Raw genomic sequence first — 19676 nt, forward strand, 5'->3', positions numbered from 1 at the left:
GGACAGTGCTTCTCTGTCCCGTGCTGATTCCATGCTCTACTGTCCCATTCACACAAAAAACATGGAAATTTTGTATAATCGAATTGTTGACCCGACAACATACAAAGGATTTTTAATTCTCCACAAAATAGCCAACCATATTCTTTGTATTTGACCTTATTAAGAAGAAGTTTGAGATTTTCATATGTTTCCTTCAAGTGAACCGATTGAGCAATAGGAACAGATGCATATATGTTACCATTGTGAAGGAAAACACCTTTTAGTCTTCTTTTATATAAATACATGAATAATCACCACTTCTAGCTTTGGTATTAATTCAGCAATATTGTTGCAATAAACCAATGAACTTTCTTGCAAAAAGTATGGTATAAACTCTTTCTCATGATTTCTGAACCAGTAAAAGTTCTTAGCCCAAAGTCTGGTCCCCCAAATCTCTGAAGAATCCTTTGGAAGGCTCAAATCTTTCACCAAATCATTAAATTCACCTTGTATGAAAAGTTATGGTTTGTCAGATGTTTCAGGTTGAAAACAATCCCTATCATCATATCTATTGACATCAGATTCAGAATCAGATGAAACTGTATCAAGAGTCTCCGGTGGAGTAGATATAGGTACATCAGGTCCATGAGTAATAGGTCTTATAGCAAATTGAAGGCTCGGATAAGAAATTTCCTTTTTATTTCAAGTGTTGTAGCCTTGCATGTTACATGAGCAAAAAATAGCAGTCATCTCCATGGTTTCTAAGCTCACGCCAGACCATTGGAATTCCAAAAGGCAAAGACTTTTTCTTGCCTTTAGTCCATTGTCTCAACTCTTCAATGCAAATGATGGAAATTTTGTGTGGAGCCCATGATTTGTCTTGGTACCCAACTTTTATTCCAAAATATGCAAAATACACTTTTTTATGAATTCTGTAATGTTTTGCCTTTGTTTCTGTACAATAAATTTACCACAAATATAACAGAATATGTTTGGGTCATTTACACAACCATAGCAACAAATAGATAATATTGAAAATAAAAATATAATGTCAAAGAGCACGCACAAACTAATACTATCCAGAAATGACACAGCATGTGGCCTGTCAATCATTTATATACTAGCAGTATGTTTCTTGTGGGTTCTAGAACGATCAATAAGACTCTCACATCGAGATTGGTCTAGAGAAATCTATATCCATTAGTCATAAACATTTTAAGCATAATAAAATGTGAGCCAATTTCAATGAAAATGATTCACTTATGTAAAAGTACCTTTGCCGTATTGTGAAAAATCTGATGGAGCAAAATGGATATCATTTTAGGATTTAGTGTACTGGAATTACTGTAGAACATGTAACAATTTCAAGACAATAAAACCACTGCAGGCCTGTGTAATTAAGGCTTATACATAAGAATTAAGATTAAAATACTGTAAAAGACAAAACATAAGTATTTTTATATTGAACACTAAGTTTCAAGGAAAATGATTTAGTACATCTTAGAATATGTTTTCTAGCAACTCTAACAGATGAGCATAATTCGCATTTTTTGTAACTTGAAGAATTCAAACACATAATAATAATAACTGCAAATTTTTTTTTATATATTATGTTATGTGTAAGTTTGTTAGTTTCATGTATTCTTTTCAAGGTTTTTAGGCATTTTACTAAACGACTTCTTTACAAACTTTTAAAGATTTATGAAAAAACATTGCATGATTAGTAGGGTTATTTAAGTTGAAGTTTTTTATTCTTCATACGATTATCAACAGGTTATTCCAGATAAATATGATTCTACAATATCATCTGCTAAAGAATCATTTTTTACATATGAAGAGTCAACAAGCAGCATTAATTATCAACATATGCAAAAAGCTCATATCCATGTGCATGAATATGAGGAATTTTTCAGGCTTGTTCCACAAATGGACCAAAACCTACGATTGTTATCAAGTTTGGAACAAGAAAGAACACCACCTAAGTAAGTATTACCATTAGGTAGAATGTGAAAAGCTTGGATAAGAATGTGCATCACAGTCTGAACACTTTCATTTCAACCAAAAGCCTTCAAATGAAACATTAAATAAATGATGTATTTATTCAGGTCTTCATTTCACAAGGAAGTTAATTTTTTGCCCACATTTGCTGAAAGTCTAAAAAGAAGCAAACATATTCAAGACAAATCCTTCCCTGTTATTGTGGCAGTAGGAGGCATTGACCCTCAAAATCCAAACAGTTTAGCTACTGGTGAGTTCAGTACTGATGTAAAGAAGTTAATGTTGTATATTTATATATATTTTTTTTCTAGTCATCATAAACATATAATATTACAAACTATCTCATGTTTATACTGTAAAAGGATATAAGTTGCATACTTTCATGTAAAAGCAAGGTATCAGTGTCAGAAAATATATAACTAGATATCATATTTATTCTATTAAATGTAATAATGTTCCTTTGTTGTACGTGTTTATAAGTAAACCTTAGTATGTCATAAACTCCAGTTCAGGAATTTTTATATTAATTACATATTGATTATTTTTGTACAATTTATACAATAGTTTAAAGACTAATGATGTTATAATGAAGTTATATACTTTTTTTCTCTACAAGATATATGTATGATTACAAGTTTGAATTATACCTTCTAGTTGGTTTTAATCCAACCATATATCCCACTAAACTGAGAGAACATATATCAAAATGTATTTCATGTGGTACTAGACACTGCAGTTAGAAATCTTTGTATTTTTAATTTTTTTCTGTACCATGAAATTAGTTTTTTTATAAGGGCGAGAATTTATTCTTTAAGAATATTTATATTCCTAAGTTAGAAAAACCTTTTATAAAATTTATAAAATGACAATTTGGATACACAATAAAAGTAAAAATATTATGAAAAACACGGCATGCACTGTGATGAGAAAAATGAGCATCATGTGTATGTACAGGGAGCCCAAACATATGTTTCTGTGTGGCACCCTATACTTTATTGCATCTAGCAACATGGCAAACGGAAAAATTAAAATCATGAGCTGGTGTGTCCAGCCAATCACAGTTATCTTAACATCTCAACTCTCAAATTACAGACTTGTGCTTATACTGTTAACTGCCTGTAGGGTCCACATATTGAATCATATTCATTAATAATTTTATGTTTTTCCTGTATTACAACATTCTGACCAAAAATTGGGTAAAATTACTCATTTTCTATATAAATAGATAGAGGACACAAACAGTAATTACTGAGATTAACTGCAATGTTAATAGTATCTGTGAGTTATAAGTAATTAACATATTGTTTAAGAATATTCATATTCCTGAGTTAGAAAAAGTGTAAAATCACTCATTTTCTATGTAAAATGTATAGTAACTAACAAAGTCATGGACCTACAAGCAAATTTTTGTAAAACTAATGGGGGTCAGTTTACCATTGATAATTTTAGGGATAATGCATAGATACTTTGATAAAATTCAAAAGTGAAGTATTTTTTGTACAAAGCTTCCTTAAATGTATTTATAGTATGTCTTAATGAGCCACAAACTCATAGATACTTTGAAAATAAAATTACATTAATACTTTTATAACATTTTATTCAGAACAATTTTATGAAATATAAGATTTCACATATATTCATTCTTTGAAATGTATAAAAAACTATTTATTTCAAGAATTTGTTATTCTATAAGTTTTCTGTAGAAAAGATAAGTAAGAATAAGGGTAAGTGTTACTACAAGTCACATAAAAATATAAATTGATTGCATACAGATTTACAGCATGTAATAAAACCAGGATTATGAATGGTAAATTAGAAAGAAGTGCTGTTTTATATATATATATATATATATATGTGTGTGTGTGTGTATGTAAATGTAAGAATAAACATGATATAAAAATATTATTTAATTTAAATAACAAAAGAAATAGTATATCACTGGAAAAAATTTAATCATGTATTCCACAACATTAAAATATTTAGAAATGTAGAAAAAGGAACTAGTTTTTGTTTTGAACACCAGTATTCAAACATTTATTTTTACTAACCTTGTCTTTCGTGTTTTTTTTTTTCTAAGTAGCGGGATAAATCCTGATGATTTAGTGCATTTGGCTTGATATTTACTTTGTCTCATGATGGATACATGTATAATAAATGTTCAACTTTTATGTGGATTATTTTAACATTTTTATGTTATTATTTAAAACATCCTAACAATTTTTTTGAATATTTTATAAAAGGACAAACAGTTCTGAGATATCATCCCTTCAAAGACAGGTGGGAATTTTGTGGTACAATGCCAGAACCTAGAAATTACCATGCAGCTGTGTTTTTGAATAATGCTATTTATGTTTCTGGTAAGATGAGTTTCTCTTTTTATGAGGTAAATTTTAAGATGTGTTTTATTATTAAATGTATCTACTTTAGTTCAATTTTGTTACAGATATGGTGTCCTCTAATCATTCAGTGCTAAAATGACAATTTTGAAGTATAAACCTACAACTGACAAAATATATGTAAAGTGAACAGTGTTTGGTCATTAAGGGAACAGGGTTAATGCATATGATAGAAGTGATATGTTTAAAAATATAAAGTGAATTTAAAACCTCTATCATGACAGGACTTTGCCATGGAACTTTACAACTAAAGTAGATGATTTTAAAATGCTAATTCTAAATTCTCTTCAGTACTACTAGATTCTGTGTTACTATTCAAATGTGTTTAAAGGGTGCATCATTTAAAGGTTGCAAGATTCATGTATTTTGGGAAAATTGAGAACAGGTTATCCATAACATCTAATGGGATTGAAAATGAACTAATACACTAATATGTGATTAAACTTGTTGTTTAATATATATATTATATAAAATTCATTTTCACATTTTTTTCATTTTCAGAATCACAATATATTAAAATTTAATTTGACTAAATACGAGTATTGATTTAACTGAATAGTACTATTTTTACATATTGCAGCTTCAGTCATCTGTCTCTGAAGAAATCTTGTATTAGTCAAAACTGCTTGAGGTCAACTATTACAATTTGTCCAATATTATATTTAGATGGTCTGCCTAGTTACCAAGTTGATTCATATTCCTTTGTTTTCCCCAAAGAAATTAAGTGTATGAATACATGCTCTTCCCAAAAGTGATACATTTTTGGTGGCATCATACTACTTACGAAATGCATGCAAACATTGCCAAAATGTATTTCTGATGCATTCATTTCTAGTGTGACTTTATATTGGCTGTGGTTGTGACGTGACTTGCTGATTTGCATATACAAAATTGTTTTCATATTATATACTCAACCCTGTATACTATAAGTTACAATTAAAACATTCATGATTCTAAATAATTAGTCAGACATGTTGGAACTAACTGAGATAAGGTGAATATAACAATTCTCTAAGAAATACCTTTAACTACTTTTCAGTTAATGACTTCAATAGTATTTTTCTTCTGGTAGGTGGTTATGACCCTGAAAGAAGAAAATATGGAGAAATGGTGCCATGTAATAAAATGTGGGCTTTTGACATAAACAGTAAACACTGGGAGAAAAAAGCAAACATGATGGCAGCTCGAGCATGTCATGGAATGGTAACCATTCATCAAAAACTCTATGTTGTTGGTGGACGAGGAGGTAATGGAAGGTAAGTTACATTTACTGACAAAATTGTAGATAGATTGATGGTAGTGACAGCCTCAAAAATTTAACATCAAACATCAGGATCTAAATCTTTCTGTATTCTTCTGCTTCATAGTTGGGGAATGCTGAAGATTCCTACCTCATTAATCCTTTAAAAAACAGTGTTGGGAAGACTTATTGTGTTTTCTGTTGTTTTTCTTGCTTATTTTTTTTCCTAACAGCTGCTAAATTATGTACAACATGTAATCAACTCTTACAGTTTTGAGAGAATTTCACTATAGAATCTGTAAGAAGATCACTTATGACATAGATATGTAATATTCCTAAGGATGGTAGATCTCACCAATTTAAATTATCTGCTCTTCTCTTTGAAAATCAAGATGGTTTTCCATAGATATGTAACATTTAGTGTCTACTTATTTTTCTACTGTTTTTCATAGGTCTTATCCAGACTTGGTGTGAATCATGCTAAGTAGTGATAAGCTCATAATATTGCAGCAGGAACTCTATATCTTTATTTTTATTATCATTTGATATCCTCATATTCTCATAGAGCTAACCAAATAAGTTAACAAACAATATTTAGATAAGGGATACAAAGATGAAGAGTATGGCTGTGATTGGCACAATACATGTCAGTTTCTCTGTGTGTGTATGTGTATGCTTGAAATTTTTCACCTTTTACTTTGGAACATGCTAGGATATTCTTCACAAACTTTATAATATTATATTCCTTGAGCTGTGCATTAAGTCAGAACAACTTCAAAGGTAATAATCACACAGATTTCAAACCATTTTTTTGTGAAATTTGATCAAGTTACATTAAGATGAATATCCTAGGTAAATGGTAATTATTGTGCACAATATAATGTTTCTTTAGTGTCAGATTTGACCAAAGTAAAGATCTTAAGTTTTGGTTGACTAGAAACAAAAAGATGAGGAAAAAAGAACTTCTGATATATTTACAATAAAACCATATAACTAGTTTTTTGCTTATTAATTACCAACGTGTGCTTGCTGCAGGCAGATAACCCACAAGGAAGTAGGGTGAAGATAACAAGATAGTTAATACATTTTTGGGTTTTACTATTAAGTTAGAAGTCAGTCTTTTAACATGAGAGCCAGAAAGGTAGAAGTCATGAATAAAATGGAAACCTCAGAACTGATATTTCTGTTTTGTTACCAGACTTGTTCGAGTGATAGATTTTTGGTTCTGTTTTTTCATACATAATCATTTCTAAATATCATACACAGAACTCAAATCCAGTATATTACTTTGCTGTCAAATTTGTTTGAATTATTGGCTTCAGGTTCTAATGATGCATTAAAGTCAGTTGTGAAAGTCACAGGAATATTAAAGCTGTTTTTTTTATTTTCTTACCAAATTGATCACGATACTTGACAAACGTATAACTCATGAAAAGTATCGCAATACTTATTAAAATGATATGCAGAGAGTGTTTGGTCATTGTGCATTTGAACATGATAAGTTTATTTCATATTTCCTCTTTTTTTTACTTTCTGATTATTGATTTTTCTATTGCTATTAAACTTTATTTTATAGTAGTATATTGAACATAGTTAAACATTCCTTGTTCATTTCAATTGCATTTCTGTTAGCCTGTATAGTTTAGCTTCTGATGTACAGAAAATACAGTGTTTATGCTCAACTGAGGTAATATCTTCATGGTTATTTCTGGCAAGGAAAAAGGTACTAATGCAAATCTTGCATCTGATGTTCTTCTTCAGCAATAAATAGCTCTGTGTTGTAGAAATGAGTCTTTCTTTATGACTTGCAAATATGGATTAAACTATGAATTGGTAAAGTACAATGAGATTAGCCCTCAGATTATCAGCTTGATGACATATCATTTACTACTGGTGAGGTCCATATAGTGCATTGTAATGAGTAATTTTATGTTTTTCTCTCTGTCATAAGATTCAGTATGAAGAACAGACCTAAAAGATATTATGAAACTTCATATTTTCTACATAGGAAACACTAGCAGTAATTAGTAAGATTAATTATGATTTTGAAATAATTTTTACTCATATGTTATTAGGCATCTTGTAACTAACAAAGTTGTGGACCCATATATACATGATACATGAATAGTTTAAAAACATTTGTTTAAAATTCCCACAGGGGTTCATGTGTAGCCTATAGATATTTGCAGGGTTGATCAGGATCTGGATTTAAAGGTCCAAGTGAGAGGCTTAGATAAGTAGGTTTTAAGGGAATCACTTGAAATGCACCTTTTTAATCTCAGACACACTTTTTAGGCTAACTTATCTTTGTATGTGTAAGTATACAATTACTTTATATAAAAGGGACTTTTAAAGATAAAATGGAATTTCAGAAATTAATTACTCAGACCTAATGAAGAGATGTTTATATGATTTTGACACTGTTAACTAGTAACATAGCAGTGAAATAGTTAATAAAAATTAGTAATGGTTTAAGCTTTTGTTTTGATTTGCTGTAAAAATTTCTATTTGTCAGATATAATTCAGAATTTGTTTTGATTTGCTATAAAAATTTCTATTTGTCAGATATAATTCAGAATTCTTAAGATATGAGAAACCCTTGTAACTAAGCAAAGTAAATCATCTATGAAACAAGTATAGAATAGACTCCAAATACAGTAGTAACTCAGAAACTTTTTGTAAAATTGTTTGCATTTTTCTAGATTGTTAGCATCTCTTGAAGAATATGACCTAACTGATGATGCATGGCGCCCAGAAAGACCCATGCTATTTCCAAGGATGGGAATGATGGTGGTTATTTATAAAAAAATGATTTGGGTGTGTGGGGGCATAGTTGAGTGCTGTCCAAATGTAAACATAGCATCATTAGTCTCAAATGTTGCTTGTTATGACCCATTAACAGATCAGTAAGTTGGATTTTATTGATTGATTATAAGTTTATAAGGTGAATTATGCCATCTTATTTAGGGAAGGATGTCCTTATGGTTGTGATAAATGTACTATAACAGTTTCAATATCCTGATTTTTGTTATTGTTTCTCAAAATTAAAAACAGGAAAGTATAAAAAGTTAAACTAGGGGATATTCTAAACATGAGTGGTTGTTTTTCTTTTAATATACGTTTTTACTTTATATCTTTGTTATAGTAAATGTAATCCATTTTAAAAACTGTTTTCCAACATGGGAAGTTAATGGTCAATACCTTTTACTATGATATGACTAATTTTGTATAACTTTTTGAATTTTAACTGAGCTTCATCTGATGCAAAAAAGCTGCTGTCATGAGTATGTTGTACATTTATCCTTAACACTATGATATTTTCAGATTAAACTGATTTCCTCAGAGAGTATTAAGTAGGTTCACTTTATGATAGGAGGATCAGCAGGATAAGTAATGAAGTTATGCTGCGTTTTGAGCTAAGAGACTGGACATGATATATAATACAAATTGAGAATGATTTTTATTTATTCAAAGACACAAAACATGGTGTGTGTTAGAGACTGGATGCTGCCCTTTATGGGACTCTTGAATTGATTGACAGATTTTGTTCTCTAAAGATGTCTTCCTGTCAACTAACTTATTTGAAATCCTGTGTCAAGCTGTTTAAAACTAATGTTTCTTACTCAATGGGAAACCATTTTCATTCAATATAGGAAAGACTGTAACCTCAAGATATCATCTTTCCTATTTGTGTAGAATATTCTTGTATGATAAGCAGCATTACAGTAATACCTCATGCAAATAGGACGGGTATTATCTCGAGCGAACAACAAAGAAACAAAGGCAGCTAGAATGAAACCAAATTATTAGTTTTCTGGATAGATCCAGAATAAACAAAAATTTTGGAAATTTATTTATTAAAATAAGAAGTTATGAAATGCACGCTATGCTTGCATACCACAACACTGTATACTCTGTTATCATCTTTATTCTCCTGAATAAAAATAGTCAACTTTTTTGAAAGCACTTGAGTTGTGGGTCTTTTTTTTTTAATTCTTGAGTGCTGACTCTTTTATTAAAATCTGTAAAGTTTTTGAGAGATTATTTCATACCAGTATAAATAAATATATTTGTAAAACTTGTGTAACATCAGTGGTGCAAAATGTACTTATAATAAACTTTACTGAGACTCAATATGGCTATTTTTTATGAGTAAAATATTATTATGAGTTTCCTTTTAAGGTTATAATGAACTGAAAGGTAATTTTTTGATACAAAACACTCCAATACTTCAGTTTGTTTGATTATTTCTTTTCAAGCACAAAGCTATACAGTGGACTAACTATGCTGTGTTTACCTGATTTTTAGTGTTATAAATCCACAGACTTACCACTGAGTCACTGGGAGACACAATACTTTTGTCAAGTATTACTTATTTACAGAACTTACTAACAGAAGTAAAAAACAATGTATTCTTATGCAAGTATTATTTGATTTTACAAATGTTTTCGTGTAAAGTAAGCACTGAAGAAAATAGCATATATTTATTGTATGTGAGTAATGATGCTAATATAATTGAAAATAAACTACTTTAGGTATCTTGGATAAATAAAAGGTTTGAAACTTTTGGTCATCAACATACAGTGTTGATTAAAATATATTTAATCATTTACTGCCTGAACTGTTACACTATAAGAGTGAATTTCTGACTAAACATGGAAAGCTGACTGAGCATCCAATTACAAAATGTTTACACATTAAGCATTTAAATGGACATTTCTTTGAATAATGTGAAACCAGGATACTGATGGAATATGTGCATGCTGTTCTCTTATAATCTTCACTGTTATACAAGTTATCTACATCATGATAATATAGGTATATGTTGAAACTTCAGCTTTAGAATATTGTAACTGCATTTTATAAACCAAAACACTCCAGGTAAGCAGAAGGCATTCTGTTACTGACTGTGAAAAAAGTAACATAATTTCATTATTCACATTAGTAAAATTAAATCAAGCTTCATGAGTTTGTCAAATTAGTTCATCATAATATAATCATAAATCACTAACCTTAGTGTTTCAGTAGCCACTGAAATAACATGATGATAATAACAAACAGTATGTAACAGCTCTATTTACATTATATTTTAATTAATGAAATAATTATAGTCCAAGTCAGTGGTGAAGTCAAGAAAGAACACCAAATGGCCAACAAATAACATTAAATGTTTAACCTTCTACATCTTAGTTTTTGTTATCTTATTAAACATATCATTCACTACTTTGACTTTGCTTTAAAAAACATGAAATTTGCACCAGCATATAAACCACACACACACACATATGTATATATATAATTCTAAACTATACATGTGATTTGCTCGGTGGTATAACTATAAAAGATTCCCTTTGCACACTTACACATACAAAATGTAATTAGGCCCCCTACATTTTCGTATAACTGAAGTTATGATTCTGGCTGATTTGGGCCTCCTTTTGGCACAGGCCTCCCTGCAATTGCGGAGACATACTTACGCCACTGGGTTTACATATGTTAACCATCTGTACAGCATATGTAGTTCTATTTCAACTTCATATGAGATGATTTAATTAACATATGTATGAATAACCTTCAGTAGATAGCAGTATAAAAGATGGAGAAATAATGTAATTTTATTTAACGGAAAGTACAGAAGAGAAATTTCACACGCTCTGAAGTAAGTGGGTTTAACCTCGCACAATTCAAAGCTCCCAATGTTTTGTTGTATCACTGTGACAGTGTTTACCTGACATATGCACAGACTTTTATATTGCACAGTGTTAATTTAAGTGTTATTGCTCAGCATTTTTATAAAACTATTTTTATGTTCATTATTTCCAGTACTTGTAATGAAGAATTGAAAATAATTAAAGTTTAATATTATTGTTTAATAATTATTAAGCGAATTTAATAGATTTGAATGAATACTTGTGCTTTTACTAAATCATGTGTACAAATGTGTACTTGATCAAGTGTACAAATATAATAGCAATCTAAACTTTTCAATCTCTCTTTTTATATATCTACTTCTTTCAACTTTATTATATTATATTTTAATATAATTATTTATTATATTTGGTATATCATGAAAACTTTCAATTAAGCATTTTTGTACTTAACTAAAAGTAACTTTTAAAATTTTTATTTCAGTTCTGTGTTGGTCTTTGATATAAATTCCTGAAAAATAAATTCATATGTTACCTTTCCATTTTTTGTGAATTTTTTAATGCATCATAAAAGCCTTCATATTAACTAATATTTTATTTCTTGCATATTATAATTTAAATTACATTTTCTCAAGACAGGTTAATGTTTTTAGCAACATTTAAACATGAAAAATGTCTCTCTGTAATCCACTCATTTCTTAAGAAAACAGTATTGTTTGTGATGTCTCCTGATGGAACAGCTGTAAGTTTACGTATTTATAACATTAAAATCTGGGGTTTGATTCCCTACAGTGGATACAGCAGATAGGTCAATGTGGATTTGCTCTAAAACTAACAAACAAGTTTGTTTGTAAATTTTATACTCAAAATAAGAACTCAAAAATAAGCAAAGAAACATATTTGTGGGTTTATAATAGATTATGTTTGTAACATGGAAATATTTAGAGATTTACACAGTGTAATAAGGTTCTACTCATTTATCTCAGGTGGTTCAGCAAACGATCTTTACCTGAGCCTCGGGCTTTTGCCTCAGCTATCATTGTGGATAATGAAATGTGGTTGTGTGGAGGCTGCACAGGAACATCATCTGCTGGAAACTACTTTGTTAGCTCACCGTCGATTAATGTTTATGATCATGAAAGAGAAGAATGGTTGGAATACGATGTCTTGGATGTACCTAGACATGCTGGAGCAGGAGTGAACTTAGGTATTTATGTTATTAACTGTTTTTAAATACTTACTGAACATCATAGAATTGAAATATATTAGTCGTTTGAAGAGAATAAGTGTTATTTTTGTATGATTGTATATACATATTATATACAAAGAAATAATATTAACCATATCTCAGTAAAAAACAAACTGAAAAAGAATGAACAACCAAAACAATTGTGATCTGATTTTTAAATTTCACACATAGTTATAGAAGAGAAGTTTAGAAAAGTTCATAATGGTATCATTCTGGTTGATTAACTCCAAGTACTAAACATATAGTTAAGGTAGACCAATAGTCACCCTGAATTTTGACATTTATTCTAGCAATTGTTTTGAGTTTTCTAACCTAAATATTATTGCATAAAAAAAATTCATTGTTGCAATATCTTTTAGTTTTCTTAAAATAAAATAAAACAGGTTAATGTATATCCTCATAGAATTTGATGAGCTTAATATTTTAATGCATCCACATGTTCTTGTTGCTCTAAAGGCTGCTTGTGTTACTTAATCATAAGGAAAATTAATATCCATTGTTCAAGGTAACCACAACAAAGCTTCAAACGAAACAATTAGCCTTTTTACTTTTAATTCGTTGCAGTTTAGTTAACTTGACATGCAATCTTAATTAGAAGCCTGTCTAAACAAATTGTGAGTGTGTATTAGAGTGCTTCTTATTTTTTTAAGTTTTTATTTACCACCCCCCCCCCCCCCCAGTTTTTTTCCAACATATAAATAAGTCACACCAAATTTTATTCATTTGGGATAATATTTAGGAGCTGCTGGAAGGTTCTAGGTTATTCTGAAATTTTCTAGCATATAGTTAAGGAATATTTTAGCACATTCTAGTATGTTGTAGCTTATTCTAGAATATTTCTCAGTATTCCACAATATTCAGAATGTTCAAGAATATTCCATATATAAATATTCCATGCTGTCACTGTTTACTTCTGGAATATTCTGTAAGACATGACAATAGTTTCTAGAGCAAGTGGATTTCTGCTAGTGATCCTTTCTGGAGCAGGAGTAAACCAAGGTTGATTTTAGCACTGGAGAGACTGAAGCTTCTGCTGTGGCACATTTGCTGAAAAAAATAAGGAACCACTAACTGTGTAAAGGCAGTTTTCTTTGACACACCAGCAAGCAAAACTGGTCATAGCAATGGAGCATGAGTGCTGTTAACAAAGATTAAACAAGAATCTTCTGTATTTGGCATGTCATCACCATATCTTAGAACTTGTCCTGGCATGTCTTTTCAAATACTGTATGTGGCTTTCCTCTGGTTCAGATATTGCAATTTTCAGTATATTCCAGCAACCTATGGAATACATGGACCATCACTTATGAAACTGCAGTTGACCATGATGAAGTAGTAGAAGCTACAATGGAAGTTTAGGACAGTGTCATTCACGCAACTTCAGGTCATCCAACCTAGAGATGGTTATTGAGAACTTCTTGAACTAGCCATAACCCTTCTTGATGGCATTCTTCTTCATGGAGTGTGATTTATAGTACATAAAGCACTGCATCATGCATGATGGATGGCCAAGACATTTTATGCTCTCAAGATCTGGATGTTTATGGGACAGTTTAAGCTCATTGTTCATAAAGAAAGATGACTGTGACATCTGCATCTTCGTTGTTCAAGTCTATCTTAGGGCATAATTCACTGCTCCTGATGCCATTTTTATTCCTCACAATGATCTTAACTTCCTACAGTGTCTTGTTAAATATAAGAAGGTGAATTCTCTCTTTCCAAATCTGACTGTCAAAAATTTGCTGGAAAACTATGGTATCTCAATGACTAATACATTGGTTTGGTATTCTTTGATCCAGTTTTATCTACAGAGATAAAATGAGCAATGGTAAATGTACTAAATGAGAAGGAAGGCATGGATGAACCTCCAAAGCACATCTAGCTAAATGTTAGGAAGTCTGAAGACATGTCAGTTGAAAATTTCATCACAAAAAACACAACAGACTTCTTCAGATGCCTCAAAATTCCATCTGGAATATTATGACCCCGAGTTATGGGAGTTAGAGAGGACTACAAGAAGGCACTATAGACAGTATAACACTTAAAAGTGGTCAATTACAATGCTGAAAGGGGTTTGGCCCTTATTGAGGAGTATAATGCTATCATAACATAGAAAGAACAGAAACAATTCCTCTTTCAGGTTTTTCAGAATCATAGAAGACAATTTCCTAACAACACAAAAGGAAACAATAACAATGACTAACCACACCAAAATCATGTAATTATACTATTGTACATGCAATAAAGTGTTAATATACTCTAAATAAATCATTTATAATACATAATAAATATGTTTTTATATCACACAGTACCAGACCACTACAGTCTAAAACTTCAACCTCATTAAACAACCTCTAAATGTGGTACAAAATGGATGAAGTTTGACATTTAATTTTTTGTACAATGGAACAAAATTAAAGAGTGAGAACTTTAGGATTTTAAACTGAAATTTTACCTGGAAATAAGGACCACCCTAGTGTGGAATTTGTAAAGAAAACAGAGAACCATAAATCATTAAATTTCTACTGTAATAATCAAACTAATATGACGGATTTACTATTATATATCTATTTTAATATCAGTGTTTGTTTAAGTTAAACTTAAAAATGTACACAACTTATACTGTTAAGTTTGTATTTTGAAATTCCCACCCATTCACTAAAGTTATAGAAGATTCTCGAGTGTAAGAATCAACAATATATGTGTGTACTAAACACAAGTGTAGTGTATGTATTGTTATGTAAGCTGAAATTTCGAGAAACTCACCACACGCTTATAAATATAACCAACAGGATGCGCCAAAAGACAGTATATATTATTGGTGTGATATAAACTTCAGAAGCTATAACTGTGATTTACGCTTATTAATCGGGAACTTCAGGTATATTGACCAGGAACATTTATAGATTTCGAACATTAGAAACCATTTAATTTCAGTGGATTCACATCAAACTTTAATATTTTTATGAAAACATTACCTAACTTCATCGGTGAAAAACTCTACATTTAGTGAAGAAGACAAAGCTAGCTAGCTCCCCGTTAAGTGATTTGTACCTACATCAACTTGAAATTAACTCACTCATTGCGAACCCTCGATAAGATATCAAGGAAGTTCTAGACCAGAAAGAAGATTCGATATTGTTTCTAAAACTTTTGTATGTAAATCATTGTTTGTAATAACTATTTGTAATAACCATGGTTGCAAATTGTATTATTGTTTGTATATTAAAATATATTTGCATTAAAAAAAGAAAACTGTGTGTATCAATCTTGTTGCCAAATATCATAAATTGGATACATATCGCCATTTATTTAATTTCTAAACCTAAATTACAATTTAACCCAGTCTCAGGCTATTCGAAATTATAATACGTTGGGTAATAAATTGGAGGCTTGTCCGAGGTAAATTGTAATATGTAACACTAGCCATTGTATAATAGTCAAGATTATATCTACTTTTGTCTTTCTTAGAAATGCTTTTTATAGTTATCAACTAACATAAAACTGTGTACAGTTTAAGCTGACAGGATCCAACTGTCAACCTGCATCTGGTTTCATGACTGATTTTATCTGGCCCATGTTCACATTATTAATCACATGTTAAATTAAAAATTTATGCACTAAAATAATGAAAATCTCAATTCACTAAATCATATGAATATAATCTTATGGCTTCCTAGCGTTTAAATTGTCTATATGTCAAATTGATCAAAACCTTTGGAAAATAATTGGGAAATGAACTTAAAGTGGATGTTTTAGGATAAGCCAGCACAAATGGTGCTTTTAACTATTTTAACTATTCAGAAAAGTTCTGTGCAGAACATATTTTTTATCTTAAAGTCTTTTATGAAAAACAAATAGGAAATTTTTTTGGATAAAAACCGTAGAGGTGTTATATGAAAATTAATTAAGAAAATGTTATTAAAATGTCAAAGTTAACTTTTAATATTTTCTTGATACATTGGTTTATCATATTGTTTGATTGACACACAAAAGTCAATAGAAATTAATATAATGGGGCAGTGTTAAATGCTTAAAAGCTAATGAGAGGGAATAAAATCAGTTAATGAGTATAATATGGCAACCATCTTCTCTTTACTCAACCTGTATTGTGTATCAATGTAGCAATTTTGTGGTGCATAACATAACTATTTTCTTATTTCTATGTATTATAAAAATTTAAGTGGTGATTATTAAGAATTACCATTAGATTTGCTCCAACAGATTACATAAAATAAAGTGAATAAGAGTAAGTAACTAGACATTAGTATAGGTACTATTATCAACACATTTTATTAGGGCAATTATCAGTGAAGTAAGTTTAATATTATATCAGTGTGTTGGAGACTTAAGGTATAGTTGTATTTTGAAATATAGATAATTCAATCAAAACCTTAACCAATAAATATAAAGAAAACTTAGAGAAAAACAGAAAGTATTAACACATAAAATTGGGTAAACTACTCATAGCTTTTGGTGAGTTAAATGGCATCTACTTTCAAGGAAACTGCACTTAGCAAAATATTTACTCGAACTTTGTTGTTGATTATATAAGAAAGAAATCTGAGTCAAGCAGTATTCTTATGTAACATGAATGATGCTCAATTTATGTAAAATAACTTAGCAATATATATGTATACACAGTAAGTCTCAAATAGGTTAATTATGTGTAAGTTATACATAATGAAATAGTATTTTAAGTATTGTTATTAATTACTAGTGAAAGTACCCAGCTTCGCTCAGGATATTAAGTTGATATATTCTATATGACTATGTCAGTGTGTGTATTTTCAACCTATTGTAGCATAGAAGAACAGCCAAGAATATTTTAAACATTTATTTTTCAGGAACATAAAAAGGCCACAAAGAAAGTACAGTAAATTAAGAATTATTTATTATCAAAGAACTTTATCATTGCATTAAATATTTCACATTTAGATTTGATATCACAAATTTCTATCACATTTTATCAGAATCTGTTACAATTTTTTACTATTGCAGTACCTCAGGTTAGACAATATTGGTTGTTTTCCCAAAGAAATCATAGACAAACATACAGACATGCTCTATAATAGTATTATTATAATTAAAGAAGTGGTTCCTTATTTTACAAATTATAGATATAAATCACAGACAGCCAGACTCACATGTGAGTGTCTGTGTAGGTGTGTCCACCATAGCTACAAGAGGAAATAACTTAGAAACCATAAATTTTGCACCCATACTAAGTGTACCCTGAGGGTATGCTACTGGGTATTATTACTTAACCATGTGTGTGTGTGTGTGCTTTTTTTAATGAGAAAAACCACATAGAAAAAAAATGTGACTGCCATAGCTCCAAGAGAAAAGAACCTAGAAACTGGCAATTTGTGATTTCTATTCGTAATATAAGAAACCAGTTATTTTCTATGTGTTTTTTTTTTGCAAGCTTCCCTCATTACAAAGATGCACTCAAGCATGTGGATAAGTTAAGTCATAATACCCACGTGCACACCCTCATGGTCCACTTAGTACAATTACAAAATTTCAGGTTTCTAGGTTCTTTCTTCTTGGAGCTATGGTAGTCATATCTCTTTTCTATGTGGTTTTTCACTAGCTTGCCTCGTGAAAAGATGTACACATGCATTTGGATAAGTAATAATACCCAGTTGCACACCCTCAAAGTCTACTTAGTATGTGTGCAAAATCTCAGGTTTTTAGGTTCTTTCTTCTTGGAGCTATGGCGGTCACATATACACAGATATGCACATGCACACACACATATGTGTCTGTCTGTGATTTCTATTTGTAATATAAGGAACCACTTTTTTCTATATGGTTTTCGCTTGCTTGCCTAATTAAAAAGGTGCATGCTTGCACTCAAGTGGGTAAGTAATAATACCCAGTTGCACACCCTCAAAGTCCACTTAGTATGGGTTCAAAATTTCAGGTTTCTAGCTTCTTTGCTCTTGTAGCTATGGTGGTAACACACACAGACACACCCTTTTATTATTATTATAGATTACCAAATTGTTCATGCTTGAAATTCAATGAAAAGTTTTTATATTCTGTTAAAAGGAAAAACTGTTTGTAGACAAAGGTTTGAGATATGCTTATGAGAAAAAAAGTGAACTTGTGTCTATGGGAGAGATTATCTCCATAAAGTCAATCTAATTTATAGGTATCACTCATGTATTGACAACATTTTTCATGTTTTGGGATTACTTTTTATTCAAGTGGTGATTGAATTTTGAAATAAGTATTTTGTTTTGTTGTAATGAGGCATATTCTGAATTAAAGTGATTTTTTTATTTAGTTAGATTTAGATTTCTAACATACAGAAGTATCTTAATTAGAAACAGTTATTACCTTAAACAAGAAAAGATGGAGTTTAAAGTGACAATTCATTGGTCTATCACAGACTCTTGCCTTTTCTTCATGGGTGGAATGAGTAGTCAGAGATGGGGTGCTTTAGCTCGAAATGAACTTTATATAATTGAAGATACACTGACATCAGCTGATGATGAAGACAGCAAAGATGATGATGAAATACTTGTACCTGCTTCTCTGCCTACTCCACTAACAGGATTAGTTGCAGTTGTGATTCCAGCTGTCCATCCTGCCATGGGCAAATCCAGTCTCTGTTCTCTGCTAAGGCGTAAAGTAACAAATTACAGATTACAAGAAGATCTTGAGTCAACAAAGAAATAAAAAATTCTCAAAACTTTCATATTTATAACATTTAGTTTCGTTATTTATTTATTTTGACTGTACTTTTGTATAATAAGTAATGAATATTTGGGTTACCTATAAAAAAATTTTACAATCAAACTATTACACTGTTATGTATATATATTTATATACAGAGAAACCTTGAAATATACAATTATTTTTGGAATGAGAAAATAGTCTAAGTGAGATTGTAAGTGCTAAGAAATATCAATAAAATTATATTCTTTTATCGTGACGTTACAGTAGTCTTAAAGTTTTAACATTTTTCATAATTAAGGTACACCAAAATTTTTTTATAATTATGTACTCTTGTATTATTTGTTTTTGCTTAACTCTAATTCATTTTGAAATGCTGTTGGTGGTAGATTGTGTAAAATAAAAGGTATTTGCTTAACTGACCAAAATAATATGTACAAGAACCAGCTTAGTATAAACTTATATATATATATATATAT

At 30.2% G+C, this 19676-nt stretch overlaps 1 protein-coding gene across 2 annotated transcripts in view; it reads left to right on the forward strand.

The window, feature by feature from the left end:
- Positions 1–19485, forward strand: part of LOC111088567 (alpha-scruin-like) — a 43924-nt gene extending 24439 nt beyond the window's left edge. The window contains exons 9-15 of one of the 2 annotated variants that reach the window (XM_022399068.1): positions 1753–1961; positions 2085–2227; positions 4218–4334; positions 5446–5629; positions 8316–8519; positions 12248–12468; positions 18911–19485. In XM_022399068.1, the coding sequence (XP_022254776.1) occupies positions 1753–1961; positions 2085–2227; positions 4218–4334; positions 5446–5629; positions 8316–8519; positions 12248–12468; positions 18911–19200 (1368 nt within the window). In that variant the 3' untranslated portion in view covers positions 19201–19485. Of the gene's footprint in view, positions 1–1752; positions 1962–2084; positions 2228–4217; positions 4335–5445; positions 5630–8315; positions 8520–12247; positions 12469–14819; positions 14874–18910 lie in introns of those variants that run through there. The other variant, XM_022399069.1, reaches the window with a different exon arrangement.
- Positions 19486–19676: the final 191 nt, after the last annotated feature.

This window comes from Limulus polyphemus, unplaced genomic scaffold (assembly GCF_000517525.1).
Source record: "Limulus polyphemus unplaced genomic scaffold, Limulus_polyphemus-2.1.2 Scaffold4019, whole genome shotgun sequence".
Taxonomy (NCBI): domain Eukaryota; kingdom Metazoa; phylum Arthropoda; class Merostomata; order Xiphosura; family Limulidae; genus Limulus; species Limulus polyphemus.